General features: G+C 45.9%; 1 protein-coding gene across 3 annotated transcripts in view; it reads right to left on the bottom strand.

The window, feature by feature from the left end:
* The window catches only part of RUNX2 (RUNX family transcription factor 2), a 151416-nt gene that overhangs the window by 20898 nt on the left and 117292 nt on the right, over positions 1-13226 (bottom strand). For 2 of the 3 annotated variants that reach the window (XM_059830384.1, XM_059830393.1), the window contains exon 6: positions 4682-4843. The exons of the other annotated variant lie outside the window; for it this stretch is intronic. In XM_059830384.1, the coding sequence (XP_059686367.1) occupies positions 4682-4843 (162 nt within the window). The remainder of the gene's footprint in view (positions 1-4681; positions 4844-13226) is intronic. 3 annotated transcript variants of the gene reach the window in all.

Raw genomic sequence — 13226 nt, forward strand, 5'->3', positions numbered from 1 at the left:
TGCGACCATGCTGGTCAACCCCACTCAAAATGAACCTCGCTGACAATTTTACAGTACCGGTATTTAACAGCCCAGGCCCTACCACTGTGTAATTTATTGACAGAGGTACTACTTTCTGGCCATTTTAGTTCAGAGGGATGGGGCTGCAAACTTCTTTTGTTTAGAGGTTGAGCCTGGCGTGTCCCTCACCTATCTCAGCATGCCCCTCATCTATCGCAGCGTGTCCCTTTTCAATGACACAGTAAATACACAGACAGCAAACGCCGCCCTGCACGATGCGGGGTCTCCACCGCCTGGGACAGGAGAGTTTGACCATGGTGGCACAAGGCCAGCATCCCCAACTGACAACTGGCTGCAAAGGGTGCGAGCCCGGGGCTGGGAAAGGTAGGTTTGGTGATTCGTCCTGCTATTTAGATTCAGTTTTCATTTTCTCCTTTGTCGTATGGGCATTTGTCAAACACAATTGTGTAGGACAGGCTCTTCCACAGCCAGCACTGAACGTGCTCATGTTCCACTTGCAGGGCAGGTCCTCCAGCATCTTAAGACCTTGACCCCGCAAGCCTCTCTCAAAGGTGAAGCAAAAAGCAAGAGACTAGTGTTTACACAGAAGGGTGAGGAGGTCAGGAAAAGTGTAGGGGAAGAAGAAGTCTCCCCACCTCCCTTCTCAGTATTCTCAACAAAATTAAATTCAAGCTCAAACCTTGCAATCGCAGAGTAGGTAGAGGTCAGGGTGAGGCTGGGTAAAACCAGGACTGAAGTGTAACAAGGCTGTGATATGGATATGTTTATGGGACAGTTAAATCAGCTCTTAAATCACCTCACCAAAGGCAGACTATCAGATCAGACGTGCCTATACCTGAACTACTCACCTAGGCTCTCTTTAGAGCCTGTGGAGACAAACAGGCTCTTCCAAGGCACTGCCAGGGACCAGTACAGCTCATCTCCAGACTGGTCAAGTCCTGCAAATGCCAGTTTGTCCCCACTGACTCAAAAGGGAGCTGAGGGTGACTGTCTCAGATACGGACGTCTACCCTGGGGACATCTATACCCATACCTCCTTCACCGGCTGCAGAGCAGCCCGCTCGTGACTGCAGGATCAACCCGACCTGTACTCCCTGCTCTGAACCTTGCATGTGCCGAGGACCTGCTGGATCAGTCCCAAAGCTTTATGTAAAATGGCTGTGATGTGTATTTATATGAATCATATACATTAATTACATAATAGACACTCATGCTCCCCATCCCACATGCACTTTGGTTATGCATAGGACACAAAGACTGAGTGCATTCGCTATGAATCATGCAATAAGACTATGTCCCTCAGGCAAAACTCTCTCTAAAATGACCATGTTCATATATTCCCATGGTTTCCACTACAATATTGTTTAATTAAGAATATTAATCTGCTGGGCCACCAACTTTCACTGTCTTCTGGGGAAGTCTGAGCAGACAGAAATTTTAATAAAATATGGGGAATCCTGCTCTTTTTATGACTGAGTTGGTGCAATAAGGTAAGTCTATTGCATGGCCTTGTGAGCTTATTTTTTATTTACTCTTGATAAATGAGACTTATGCACTCGAGAGATCTTTGGTTCAGAAGTTGCATGAGTGATGCCAGATAATCTTTTTTTTTGCTTTGCTTTTCAGCTATTGCTGTTGAATACTGCCCAAATATGTGTGACACATCATTAATTAGTTGTACGACATTGCCAATAGAGCACCGGTCCCCATTTGGAGAAAAAAAGATGAATACCTGAAGTCTGACAGCTGTGGACACTCATTTGCACGTGCCTGCCGCATGCATGCAAACATTTCAGTCGTACAAAGAAATCAGTCTCGACACCGACATGACCAGTTCAGCCACATTACACCAGCCTGCCCGAGGAACTCCTCAGGGCTGCAGCCTGCTGCCCTTTTCCCCTCTCCCATGGGACGGAGAACTGCACCAACTGCTACGGCAGTGCCCCGTCACCTCCTGTCCTACAGCCCCAAACCTCTTCTGAGGCTCAGCCTAATCTGGGATTGAAACACAGGCGTCCTCATCACCAAAAGATGTACCCAGCCCAGGACGGGGAGGAACATCACCATTTTGGCCATGAGACGGATGTGTTTCTGGTCGTGGGAGTACCAGGAAAAATAGCTCTTGAGGGCTGCCACTGACAATACAGCCAGGAACCACTCTTTTGAAAGACACATTGTGTTATTAGATGGCATATTTTCAATGTCTGGGTGAGCACAACTTAAGCAGTGGTCTAGGGAGAGCCGTGGAGGCCTGTGGAAAGGCTGGGTGATGTGAAATTGTGGCAGGTAGGAAGTCCTGTGCCTGTGGCTGCGACATCCAAGGCCTAAGGGGAAAGTTTTCCCCATTTTTCCTCCTGCATGATGTTAAGCAACAGGCAGTAAATATGGCATTCATTAAAATTACCTTGTATACTTTTAACAGCCTTGATAATCACATTTCTGCCACTGTATCGGAAAGCAAAGTTTGTTTTTATTCAAGGCCTTGTAAAACTAATTTCTCCCTCATGCACAGGAGGTGCCTGAAGTTTTCTAATGTTTTTAGTGTTTCTTAGCAGTCATTTTTTCCCCCATCAAAGCTCTGTTCTCCTCTGAAAGACCTATCAAGTAACCGAGTGGAGATTCGCATTTCTCCGGGTGCGAGGGACAAACTGGTTGCTGTAAGGAGTGGCTTTAAACTTGCATTTCTCTCTCTACTTTATCCACAAAAAGGGTCGGATCCCGCCCTCCCTGCCTGTGGCACTGCTAAGTAGAAACCCTTGAGAGGAACCGCAGGGTTTGCAGCCGGGGCTGCAACGTGCCTCCTTGCAGCCTGAGCGTCAGAGCTCATCCTCCACCCGGGAACGCTGCTCTGTATTTCTGAACGTCAGCAAACACTGCAGACAACCTCTGGCACTTGTGGAAGATCAAAGTCCCCTTTTTCAATCTTAAATCTAACTGGAAGCAAGATCCCCACGCTGGGAAAAGGTAAGAGCATTGCAGAGGCGTCGGTCGAGCCCCCAAAAGATGAAGGGCAAGAAGCGTGAAGGCAACCGACTGTAGAATACAGCAGGAAAGTTCAGTCCGCGGCCACATAATGTACACAGCCAGGTCTTTTAGTCATTCTGCCTGTGCCCACATGCCAGGCGCTCACGTCTGAATACACACAGACAAGCAAGGGCTGCAGGGCAAGTAGGCAGCTACAGCTGCCGCAGTCCCAGCCCGGCCTCTCCTGGAGGTATCGCTGGGGGCACAATTGCAAAAATAACCCATTCGACAACACAGACCATCAGCAGGCTCCAACTCAAAGGGAACCTGTTTCGGGCCAAACAAAGCATTTCCTCAGCATCAAGCCGATCGAGTTTTTTGAACCAAGTCAGCGCATTGCACGGAGAGCCCGCAGGAACCTGCTCCACCACCCTCCAACCCTCGGCCCACATGGAGACGTTTGGCATCTCGGAGGAGGCAGAGCACGCTAGGGCCGCAGAGGTTTTTGCAGCTGTTTGTTCAAGAAACAAAGCTTCTCTCCTCCAAGATGAAAGAAATCAAGGAGTCTACGCTAATCAAATCCTACATGCCTGCTGGCTGAAGTTCAGCTTGTCGGTGATGCAGCTCAGTGGAGTGATCAAGGTTTCCAGCGCTATGGGCTTGGTGGAAGGGGAAGACACGACAGCAAGAAATTCACCTGGCTGCGAGTCAAACAGGTGTATGGCAGCAGCATCCAAGATTATAATAATATCTTGCAAACATGCAAAAAATAGATGTAATAAGACTGATTCTTTGGTTTTCATTAATGAATCATAAAGGCTTTCTTTACATTACACATGCTTTTTTGGCATACGCTGCTAATATTTCCACACTTGCAAGGTTGGAGTTTTAATACTGAGCCTCCCTCCCCTAAGGTTCCTCATTTTTGGCAAGATACACAAGGTGACTGTGTGCCATGACAGGCTCTATCTTACTTTGGGGCAATCAGATTACTTCACACAGATGGTTTTATCACTGAGACCATTAGAGATGAATTGCACAGTATGTAAATGTACATTTGTTTGATAAAAAAAAAAAGTCTTAGTTCCTCACTGCTGTCTTGTCTATGTTCCTAAATGTGTTTCCTCTCTCCTGCATCATTCCAAAGCACAATTTGTCCAATCTTTACCCTAAAGTGACTCAGCTAGTTTCTGATAGGCATCTTAAGTACACATTAACTAAGGCAATAGGCTTTCTTGAGCTACTGGATTGAAATGCAGAAGAATGAACCTTAGCCTTAACTATTGAAGAAATAAAGGCATCTATCTGTCAGGATGCCTAACATCACACACAGCACAAAAGTAAAGCACCAAAAAATAGAGAATATCATAATTACTTTAAAACATGCAAGTAAACATCCTCTTGTAGGGCAAAAAAAAACCCCAGAGAATTTGTTCATAGAATCAGGTTCACGATTTAAAAATAGTCTGATCTGAAATGGACCTAGAGACATTCAAATGATACATTCTCAGAGCAACACAGCAGCTCTTCCACTGCGGGAAAAAAGGGACTTTGACCCCTGCCCACCATGCAGTAACCCTGTTATCACCGACTGAGCTTTGCTTTTCTTATTAAGGTTTGTCTGAGGCCATGGAGGCAGCTTCTGCCAGTCCTGTTCCTATCTGCATAATTGTTTTAGGCAAAACACGGTCTTTACCTGAGAGGCGTCTGGGCACATCGGTAATGGCTGGAAGTCCTGTGCCTCGAGTGGAGGACAGGGGAGTTGTGGAGTGAATGGACGGTGAAGTCATCTGGCTCAAGTAGGATGGGTAAGACTGGTCATAGGACCATGGCGGAGATGACTGCGCCTGCCTGGGGTCTAGGGAAAAAAACAAAAAAAAGAGAACATTTTTAAAAAAGGAAGAAAAATTTTAGGGCATCAACAACCTAATTGAAAGAGGTGGGATTACTGAACATCATAGGCACATCAGGAATGAGAACGTAATGAAACACAACCTGTTCCTCTAGGACTCAACCCCTTCAAGCCTCGCTCTGTGCTCTTCCCTCCCCATACCAATTTTCTGGGGAAATGAACAGAGCAGTGAGCAGAGTTTTAAAAGATCTAGCAGCTGTGCTGCAAATTCCTGGTGTCTCTCATCCAGGTCTAACAGCGTGTTACACCAAGATTCGCCAGCCCTCGAGGATTCGGACAGAGAAGCGGACAGCAAGTACAAGACGCAGGTCTGAGCTTAGGAAGTGGACTTCAGAGGTGGGGAGACTCTACAGTCAGCGCTTGGCATGCCCGTCAAGTTGTTATCCAGTTCAAACATTACACAGTAGTGTTTTCAGTGCTGAAAATACTATCCAAGAAGGAAAATGTCATTAATCTTATCAGCATCCGCCCAAAATGTCACATTTGGATGCTGGCCAACCTACCTACAGTCACCTCAATTACAACAACATGAAACCAAATGGTTGGGGTAACTATCAGAAACTAATGATGCCTTGTAATGTACTTGCTACAGCTTACTATGGAGGAAATGATTTTAAGGATAAATACAGTTTATTTTTTGCTGAAGCACTGGTGGATTGCACTAAGCGAGAGAGAGTGAGACCTAGTTTTACTCAATGGTGTTTGGATTTATAAACCATTTGCTCTCAGTTAATATCTGGTGATAAAGATATCACTGAATGCCTCGTAAATTATTATTTTTATTTCTTTACGTCGATAAAAACAAAGCACTTTCAACCCCAAAGTTTGTTTTGGGCACTGCACGATAAACAGAAAACTATCTCTGAACTGGCTCATAGAAGTTGTAGCACATCCCTCCAAATCCGCCCCAATATTTTCAGTGAAGCACATCAGGTCCACTCAATTTGGAGAAGCTGCTATATCAGAGCAGTGTGCTAAGGCCCGACTTTGTAGACAGCAATGTGATAGCCACATGGCATAAGCAAAGGCACTTTTTCAGGAAATTCAACTTTTTTTTTCAACTCCTTTCCCGGCTCTTATACACAGCAAAACCTTGTAGTTTCAGCTATTCCTTGTTTATTTTTTCTGTTCAGACATGATTTGTTTGAAGAGATGTCTGGAAAGCAGATACATCCTTGAAGCAAAATAACTATACAGATACATAAAAAACCCACCAACTTTCCAATTTAATTTTAAGAGGATTTTCCTGGAGTTTGCCATTTATATTAGAGCTGAGTAATATAAATGGTTAACGTAAACTCCTCAGAAATCCGAAGGACACTTGATCATTAAACGTAATGAACTTCTTTGTTTTAACAGTTTCAAGGCTAGGGTTGTATAGATTGGCGCAGGTTCAAATTTGACTGACTGTTCATTGTTATATCTGATATCGACAGATTTCTCTGCCTCATTCCACTACTGTAATTCACCATGCACTCAATGGTAAATGATCTTCAACTGGGAACGGAAAGCCTAGGCTTGCTGGGAAAATAATCTTAAAATTAATGATGTGTCAGGAGCACAATCTAAAATCCAAGCTCCTTCAAACTCCAAGAGCTTTTCAAACTCTGCTTCCGAATCCAAAACAGAGTCCCTTAAAGTTTTGGTTTTAGGTCAGCTCCAATGCTGGAAGGAAATTATATAGCAGGTAAAGACTGGGAAAAAAAAAGTCATGGCAGAGGATGTTTTTACAGGATTTTGGTCTAAGATGGTGAAAACCTCAAAAAAGGAGCTGTCTTCTGGAGGTTCATGCCACTTCTGGCAGTGCAATCCTCATGGCATGAGAAGATGTTGAGCGTCTCTGGCACCCTCACCACTTTGAACACCCACGCTAGACTTGGGTTTTACACCTAACAACATCCTTAATCCAACAACTGTGAATGGCTGTGTGGACACAAGGACAAACGGCCAGAAGTGGTCTTCCAAAGGCTCACGTGGTCTTTCAAAACAGTATCTCATACTGCGCTGTCAGAGGCAGAATATGGGGCTGGATGGACCATCAGTTGACCCAAAAAACATATCATATATTCTTACAACATCTAGTTTAAATTTATACACGGCTTCTATAGCTCATTCCAACCTCAGAGCGGCAATACCACATTTCTTCTTTAGATATATATATATTAGATTTCAACTCTCCACAAGTCCAATACTGTGAGATTTTAAACTGCAAAGTGTTTTACAGAAAGAGAAAAAAGAGGATGGACTGTTAGTGAAGACACTGTGCTGTGACTTAACTGCTTCTGGCCGTAAAGCAGTTCTCCTGTTGGACTTGGGTAACTCACCCAACCTCAATTTGACGCAATTTCTACCTGAATTTAAGGACAATAATGATATATTGCATATTTACTTGGTCATTTCTTTAAGGTGCAGGCACTCTCTGAGTACCTTACTCACCAAATGGGGTGCTTATCTTGGCTGGAAGCTTTCAACCCAGATATTCAGGTGCAAACTTCAGCCCCTCTGAAACTAGAGTGCAAGCAACTTAGCTCCAGGGAAAGGAGATCATGTCTTCTCAGGGAACAGGAAATAATAAGGAGGAAAATCCTCAACCAAATCGAACATCAGATGATGCATCAATGCTCAGTGACTGAGGAGAAGGTCAGAATACCCCAGGCTGGAGGGTTACTGCGATTCCTCCACACCAAGGCACAGCTGAGGTCATGGTCGAGGCAGGGTGGGGAATTTTGCCCTGGGGCTGACTGGCTTCAAGAGTTATCTTTGGCCCGTTAGGAAACCGAAAAGTGAAGATAAAAGTTTCACCAGATCCTAGAGCAAATGGCCTAAAACCAGCCTCTGCTGACTGATAGCAGCCAAGGTTTGCATGGACATGAGAGGAGAGAGCAGTGAAACGCCCTCGCCTTGCCAAGTCAAAGGTGATCTGTTGGCCCACAGGGTGAATGTCACTGCTCAGCAGCGTTGCCCAATCCCAGAGTAAAATGTCGCAAGGCAGAGTCCAAAGCTGCCCCGTCTAGTCCTTGAAGGTGGACATGCAGCTGGGTCTCACGTGGCACCCTTTGGTCCCACCAGCAGATGTTCCTCGCAATGCTGCTGGAGCAGAGACTTTGGCCGCTGAGGCCCAACCAGCCCATCTCCTCTGGTCCCACATGCCTCCAAACCAAACCTCCTGAGGGGAAGGAGGGTTCTGGGGGCACCACGGGGAGGTGCCAGTTGCCAGAATCACAGAATCACTAAGGTCAGAAAAGACCTGTAAGATCATCAAGTCCAACCACCAACCCAACACCACCATGCCCACTAAACCATGTCCCGCAATGCCATGTCTACACATTCCTTAAACACCTCCAGTGATGGTGACTCCACCACCTCCCTGGGCAGCCTGTTCCAATGCTTCACCACTCTCCCAGTAAATAAATTTTTCCTAATATCCAGCCTGAACCTCCCCTGGCGCAACTTGAGGCCGTTTCCTCTTGTTGTATCGCTAGTTACATGGGAGAAGAGACCAACACCCCCCTCACCATAATCCCCTTTCAGGTAATTGTAGAGAGCGATGAGGTCTCCCCTCAGCCTCCTCTTCTCCAGACTAAACCAGGGCAGATCCATGCAGATGCTTCTGAGGAAAACACAATGATGTCCTTAGGAGGGTCACCTCCTCCTTGCTCGGGCACAGAAGGGGTGGAGTGACTATTGAGCACATACCAGTGGGGAAGAAGCTACAAGCAGATTTGCGAGAGGTTTTCCTTGGCTGCCTACACCAGAGACCAGTTTCCCTGTTTGCTCCAGCTGGTGGGATCGCATGTGTCCACCGGGTCCCTGCGGGCCAGGGGCTTTGCTCCGTCACCCGAAGCACCATATGCTCTGCAGGCACAGCACGTCTTCCCAATTGTGAAAAGCCCAGAACTGATGAGAAACCTTAGAGCTCTGAGGCAGAGCGAATGTGGATTCCTCCCTAAAGGAATCCTCCAAAAACAAGGGAAAATGCTAATATAAAAATACAGCGAACAGCTCGGGAGAAAGCCCCCCATCTTCCCCTACGGCAACCATGGGGAAGGGCTAGCAGAGCATTCAACACCAGTAAAGGAGGCAGAGGGCCACTCTGAGTTGGCATTTGCACTTGAAAATTTTGGAGTGATTACTGAGAGCAGTCCTCCTTTTGTAAACATTTCTGTTATGCCTGCGTGGGTGTGAAGAAAAGTGCGGCTTTCAGCATATTTGTTCACAACCAGGGCATATCGTGTGTATGCTAAGAAAGTCTGGGCACAGCTCGGCTGAAACAAGTCAGTGGGGCGAGGTCTAAACTAATGCACAAACAGCTCCGTCCTGTCTGCACTTCCAGGTAAATCTTGCCGAAGCAGGAAATAGTGAGTATTGCAAATTATTTTGTGTCTAGGTTTTATTGCCACATTTAGAGTCAGTGGGAGATATACACGGTTCTTGACCCTTGTGGTCTGCGATTGACTGCATCAATGGACAATGGACATTGATGCTTAATGGACAACAAGCAGTTTTAAAAATCAGTCTAAGATTGGACGCACTGTATAAAGCTAAAAAAAAAAAGAAAGAATAAAAAAAAAAAACCCAGTGACCTGTTCTTCCACTGATGACATTGGCTCTCCAGCAACATGACTTCTCTTCCTTCAATGAAAATGTTCTGAAGTGTCAATGGAGAGAAGAAAAAACCCACAAATAGCCCTGAAGAACGAGTTTTTCCACTGCTTTGGCACTGGATTATGAAGCACACAGATTTACTATAGAAAAAAAAAATCAATTTCCCATTTCCCAAGCTGAGTTACGTGATCAGAGCACGATCGCAGGCTCGCAGCTCCTTGGCGTACCGTCTATAACGCTCCACATCACACGCATGCACCCACTTTGCAAAACCACCCTCATTTAAATCCAGCCATCAGTTCTAGCACTGGCTGCTGCTGATTGTATTAGTGCTACTGTCGATACTAAAACCCAAGCTGTCTGGAGCTATCTTTGGTAAACACAAACCAAATATCCTCACTTCTGAGCTTAACAAAGCCAAGATGACTTTTTGCATGAGTAACCCGACTATTGTTGTAACACCACCCCCCAGCAAAACAACAACAACAAAAATGCAACCTCCTCCTCTTCTCTGCCTATTTCTTAGACATTTTTAAAAGCCCAGGGCTTGATCTGCATTGCTCAGTTCAATCAATGAAGTCAAATCCAATGGAGTTACACCCCAATGTACAGAAGTGTAATTGAGACCAGATTTTGGCCTGAAGAACCTCTAAAACCATTTCTCCTCCCACCCCCCCAAGAGTCACTTTTCTAAGAGAAAAAAAAAAATAAACTGAACAAGTCATGCCAGTAGGACAACTAAATTGTAAAGGCGGGGGTGGGGGGGGATAAAGTTAAAAGAATACTTTAATAGGAGGGACACAAGCTTTACCAAATGGAGGTTCACGATGGCAACTCGCCAGTCGCCTGAAGGATGCAATCAATTTGCATAAAATACAGCAGAGTGCAGCCACCCTTGCGTTCATGGCAGCAGAAATCCCAACTCCACCACCTCATTCGCTGAGTCTTGTAGCTTTTATTCCACGTTACAGTGAGCTGAAGGCATAATTCAACCTATAAGCCTATTATTTGGGCTATTACTAAATTATCTGTTCCAGGCAACCATGTACTTTGTCTGATGCGCTCTCAGATTGATGTGCACCAGTTACAAACTGGTGTGTGCTTCAGCGTGCTGCTGGTCCCAGGTGAAACACAGCCAACCCCTGGCAGGGCACTTGCATAGTGTCGGTCTAGTAACAGCTACACGGTTTTAGTTTCAAACCTGTCCTGCAGCTGATGGTCTCGGAGAACAGACACTGGTCTTTGAGGCTGATGCTGCACAGCTTCATATCCAGAGCCCAGACATCCCTGTGAGGAGCACGGCTTTCTGCCTTCTTCCTGGCTCTGCAAAAGGGCAGCAGGGATGGAGGGATGTGGGGCAGCGTCCAGCCCATTGCCTGCAAGTCCTGAATGGGGGAATTAAGAAGGGCCCATCCTCATCCTCCATCTGAGAGTGCTTTCTGCCCACGGTCTTCCCAGCAGACTCAGTTTACACTGTCCCTGAAGCCAGTCCCTGCCTGCCAGGGGAGACGGGTCCCCTGACTATCTTCCAGGTAAGCCAGCTTTGAAGCCTTTAAATCTGCTTCCTACAACCCTAAAAATGATGAGAAATGAAAGCGTAACGTCCCTGAAGTGCGTGGGGAGGGAAAGAGGAAAAGGAAAAAAAAAAAAGATTTCACAGGACCTGCTTTTGAGTGCTGTTATTTCAGTGATGAAAGTCACAGGTTGCCTATAGATCAGACGGTGCCACAGTGGTGATGGAGCATGAAACCTCACTTAACTCCCACTTCGCGGTCCCTGCAGCCCAGCCGACGGGGTCCTCGCACCAACCGCATTCCTGCCGTTACTCCCGTGACTCTTCCTGGCCGATAGAAGCTAATCCTCACCGGCTGCGTTTTAGAAAAACAACAGTTTTCCTCGTTTCATAGTGAAACACTGATGCAACAGCTCAGTGTCTGAACGGGAACGTAATCGGATACATGAGCAAGTTGTGCGAGTGCCGTTAGGGAAAGGGAAAAAAAATAAAAGAGCAAATATACCAGTATCCAAATGTGAACAGACAGGATTCCTGATTTACGGGCAGCAAGCGGGGTTCAAATTGAATCTGCATTGCCTCAGCGAAGGCATCTGCTTATTGGACGATTTGTTTTTTAATGACCCTTCAATGTTGCTTTTGCAGAATCCTAGTTAAAATGCCATGTTGAATAAGGGCAACTCTGTGCCTTGTACTGCCACAGCCCAGTCCTGTGGTAGGTTTAGGACTGTGCCGTGATTTGTAAAACCTGTACTCTGATACTCTGGGAAAATAAACAGAACCTAGGCAGAGAAAAGAAATACAAGAGCGAACCCCGAAGTGCTGAGTTCTTTCAGACTCAGGTGTGGGCCAGCCAGGCTTGAAATATTTTTTCTGTTTAATCATGCAATAGCTATGCAGGACCTCAAGTGGAACGAAACAAAAACAGTTTATGTGCTTACTAGCAATAATATGGATTTTGGCGTAGGAAACCAGTATTTACTGTTAAAGTTATTAGGAATTAATTATTTTCCCTAAATTACTAGGTAAAAAGATTAAGAAACAAAGGTATTTCTAAAGGAATGCTTGGTTAATTCCAATAAAGGTAATAAAAAAATCCTTGTTTTTCAGACAAGGGTCTATTCTCCTTTCAATACATACTCAAGCCAAACCAGCCCAGTGACCATGTTAAGAAGCCAATGGGTAATTCCCACTGAATATCGCACCACAACAAGGAAACTGGTGGAGGTGGACAGCCCAAACAGCTCACTCCCTACTACCACACCAAAAGGGCGGACGTTTAGCAATTTCCCATGGTCACCTAACACTCGATCAAAGAGGTGCCTCGTCTGCGGCGTCAACTTTGTCTCTCGTTGGCACGGTTTGTGTGGCAACGAGCATCCATTCATCCCAGAAGAACTCGGAGGGACTGTCCGCAAACAGCATCCGAGCACTTTGGTGGAACATCAAAGCGCATAGAGCTTTAGAGATTACAATCAACGTCCTGAAGAGCACCAAAAAGCCTTGTGGGGATGCCAGCACAATTCACAGGGCTCGCACCGATGTAACATGCTCACGCTCACCACCTTATTAAATGGGAGGGCTACCGGAAAGGTAACGAGTAGCCTTTGAGGGCTGGGTGTTTGACTTCTAAATCGAGCAGGAGACAAGCGTGGGGAATAACGTGGCAAATACTGTATTGGACCACAGTACAGCCCCGTATTCACTGCAAACTTAATCAGCAGCCGGGTCCTCACTGTTTTGGGGGAAATGAGAACAATTTGGGTGGGATTCTAAAGTATCCCACGGCTGTGAGTTTATTCGGCACATAATCCACAACCGATGGGAAAATCAGCCTGCCTTCCTCGGTTCAGCTCACCTCCCCCTGCCCTACCAGCACCACATCTTCCCTCTCTCGATGAAGTCTCAGCTGGTACTGCAAACTGCTGACTCTTAAATTTGCAGAGAAGACAGCGAATGCCACACATCTTTGCTTCCAGTCAGGCTTATTTAAAGCTCATCTGAAGTTTTCACCTCCCGGATCTGTAAATGCTGCTGCTGATTCACAACGAGGCAGAGAAGTACTCCAGTAATCAAAGCCAGCAGAACATTTTCTACAGGAGGCATTTATGTGAATGGGAGCAGCATATGAGGTTACACTTAGCTAGGAAGAAAATTACAAGGGGATCTCAGTTCTCGTGCTTCAGGGCATAAGCTGATCACCAGATGGGG

Source organism: Gavia stellata, chromosome 2, assembly GCF_030936135.1.
Source record: "Gavia stellata isolate bGavSte3 chromosome 2, bGavSte3.hap2, whole genome shotgun sequence".
NCBI lineage: Eukaryota > Metazoa > Chordata > Aves > Gaviiformes > Gaviidae > Gavia > Gavia stellata.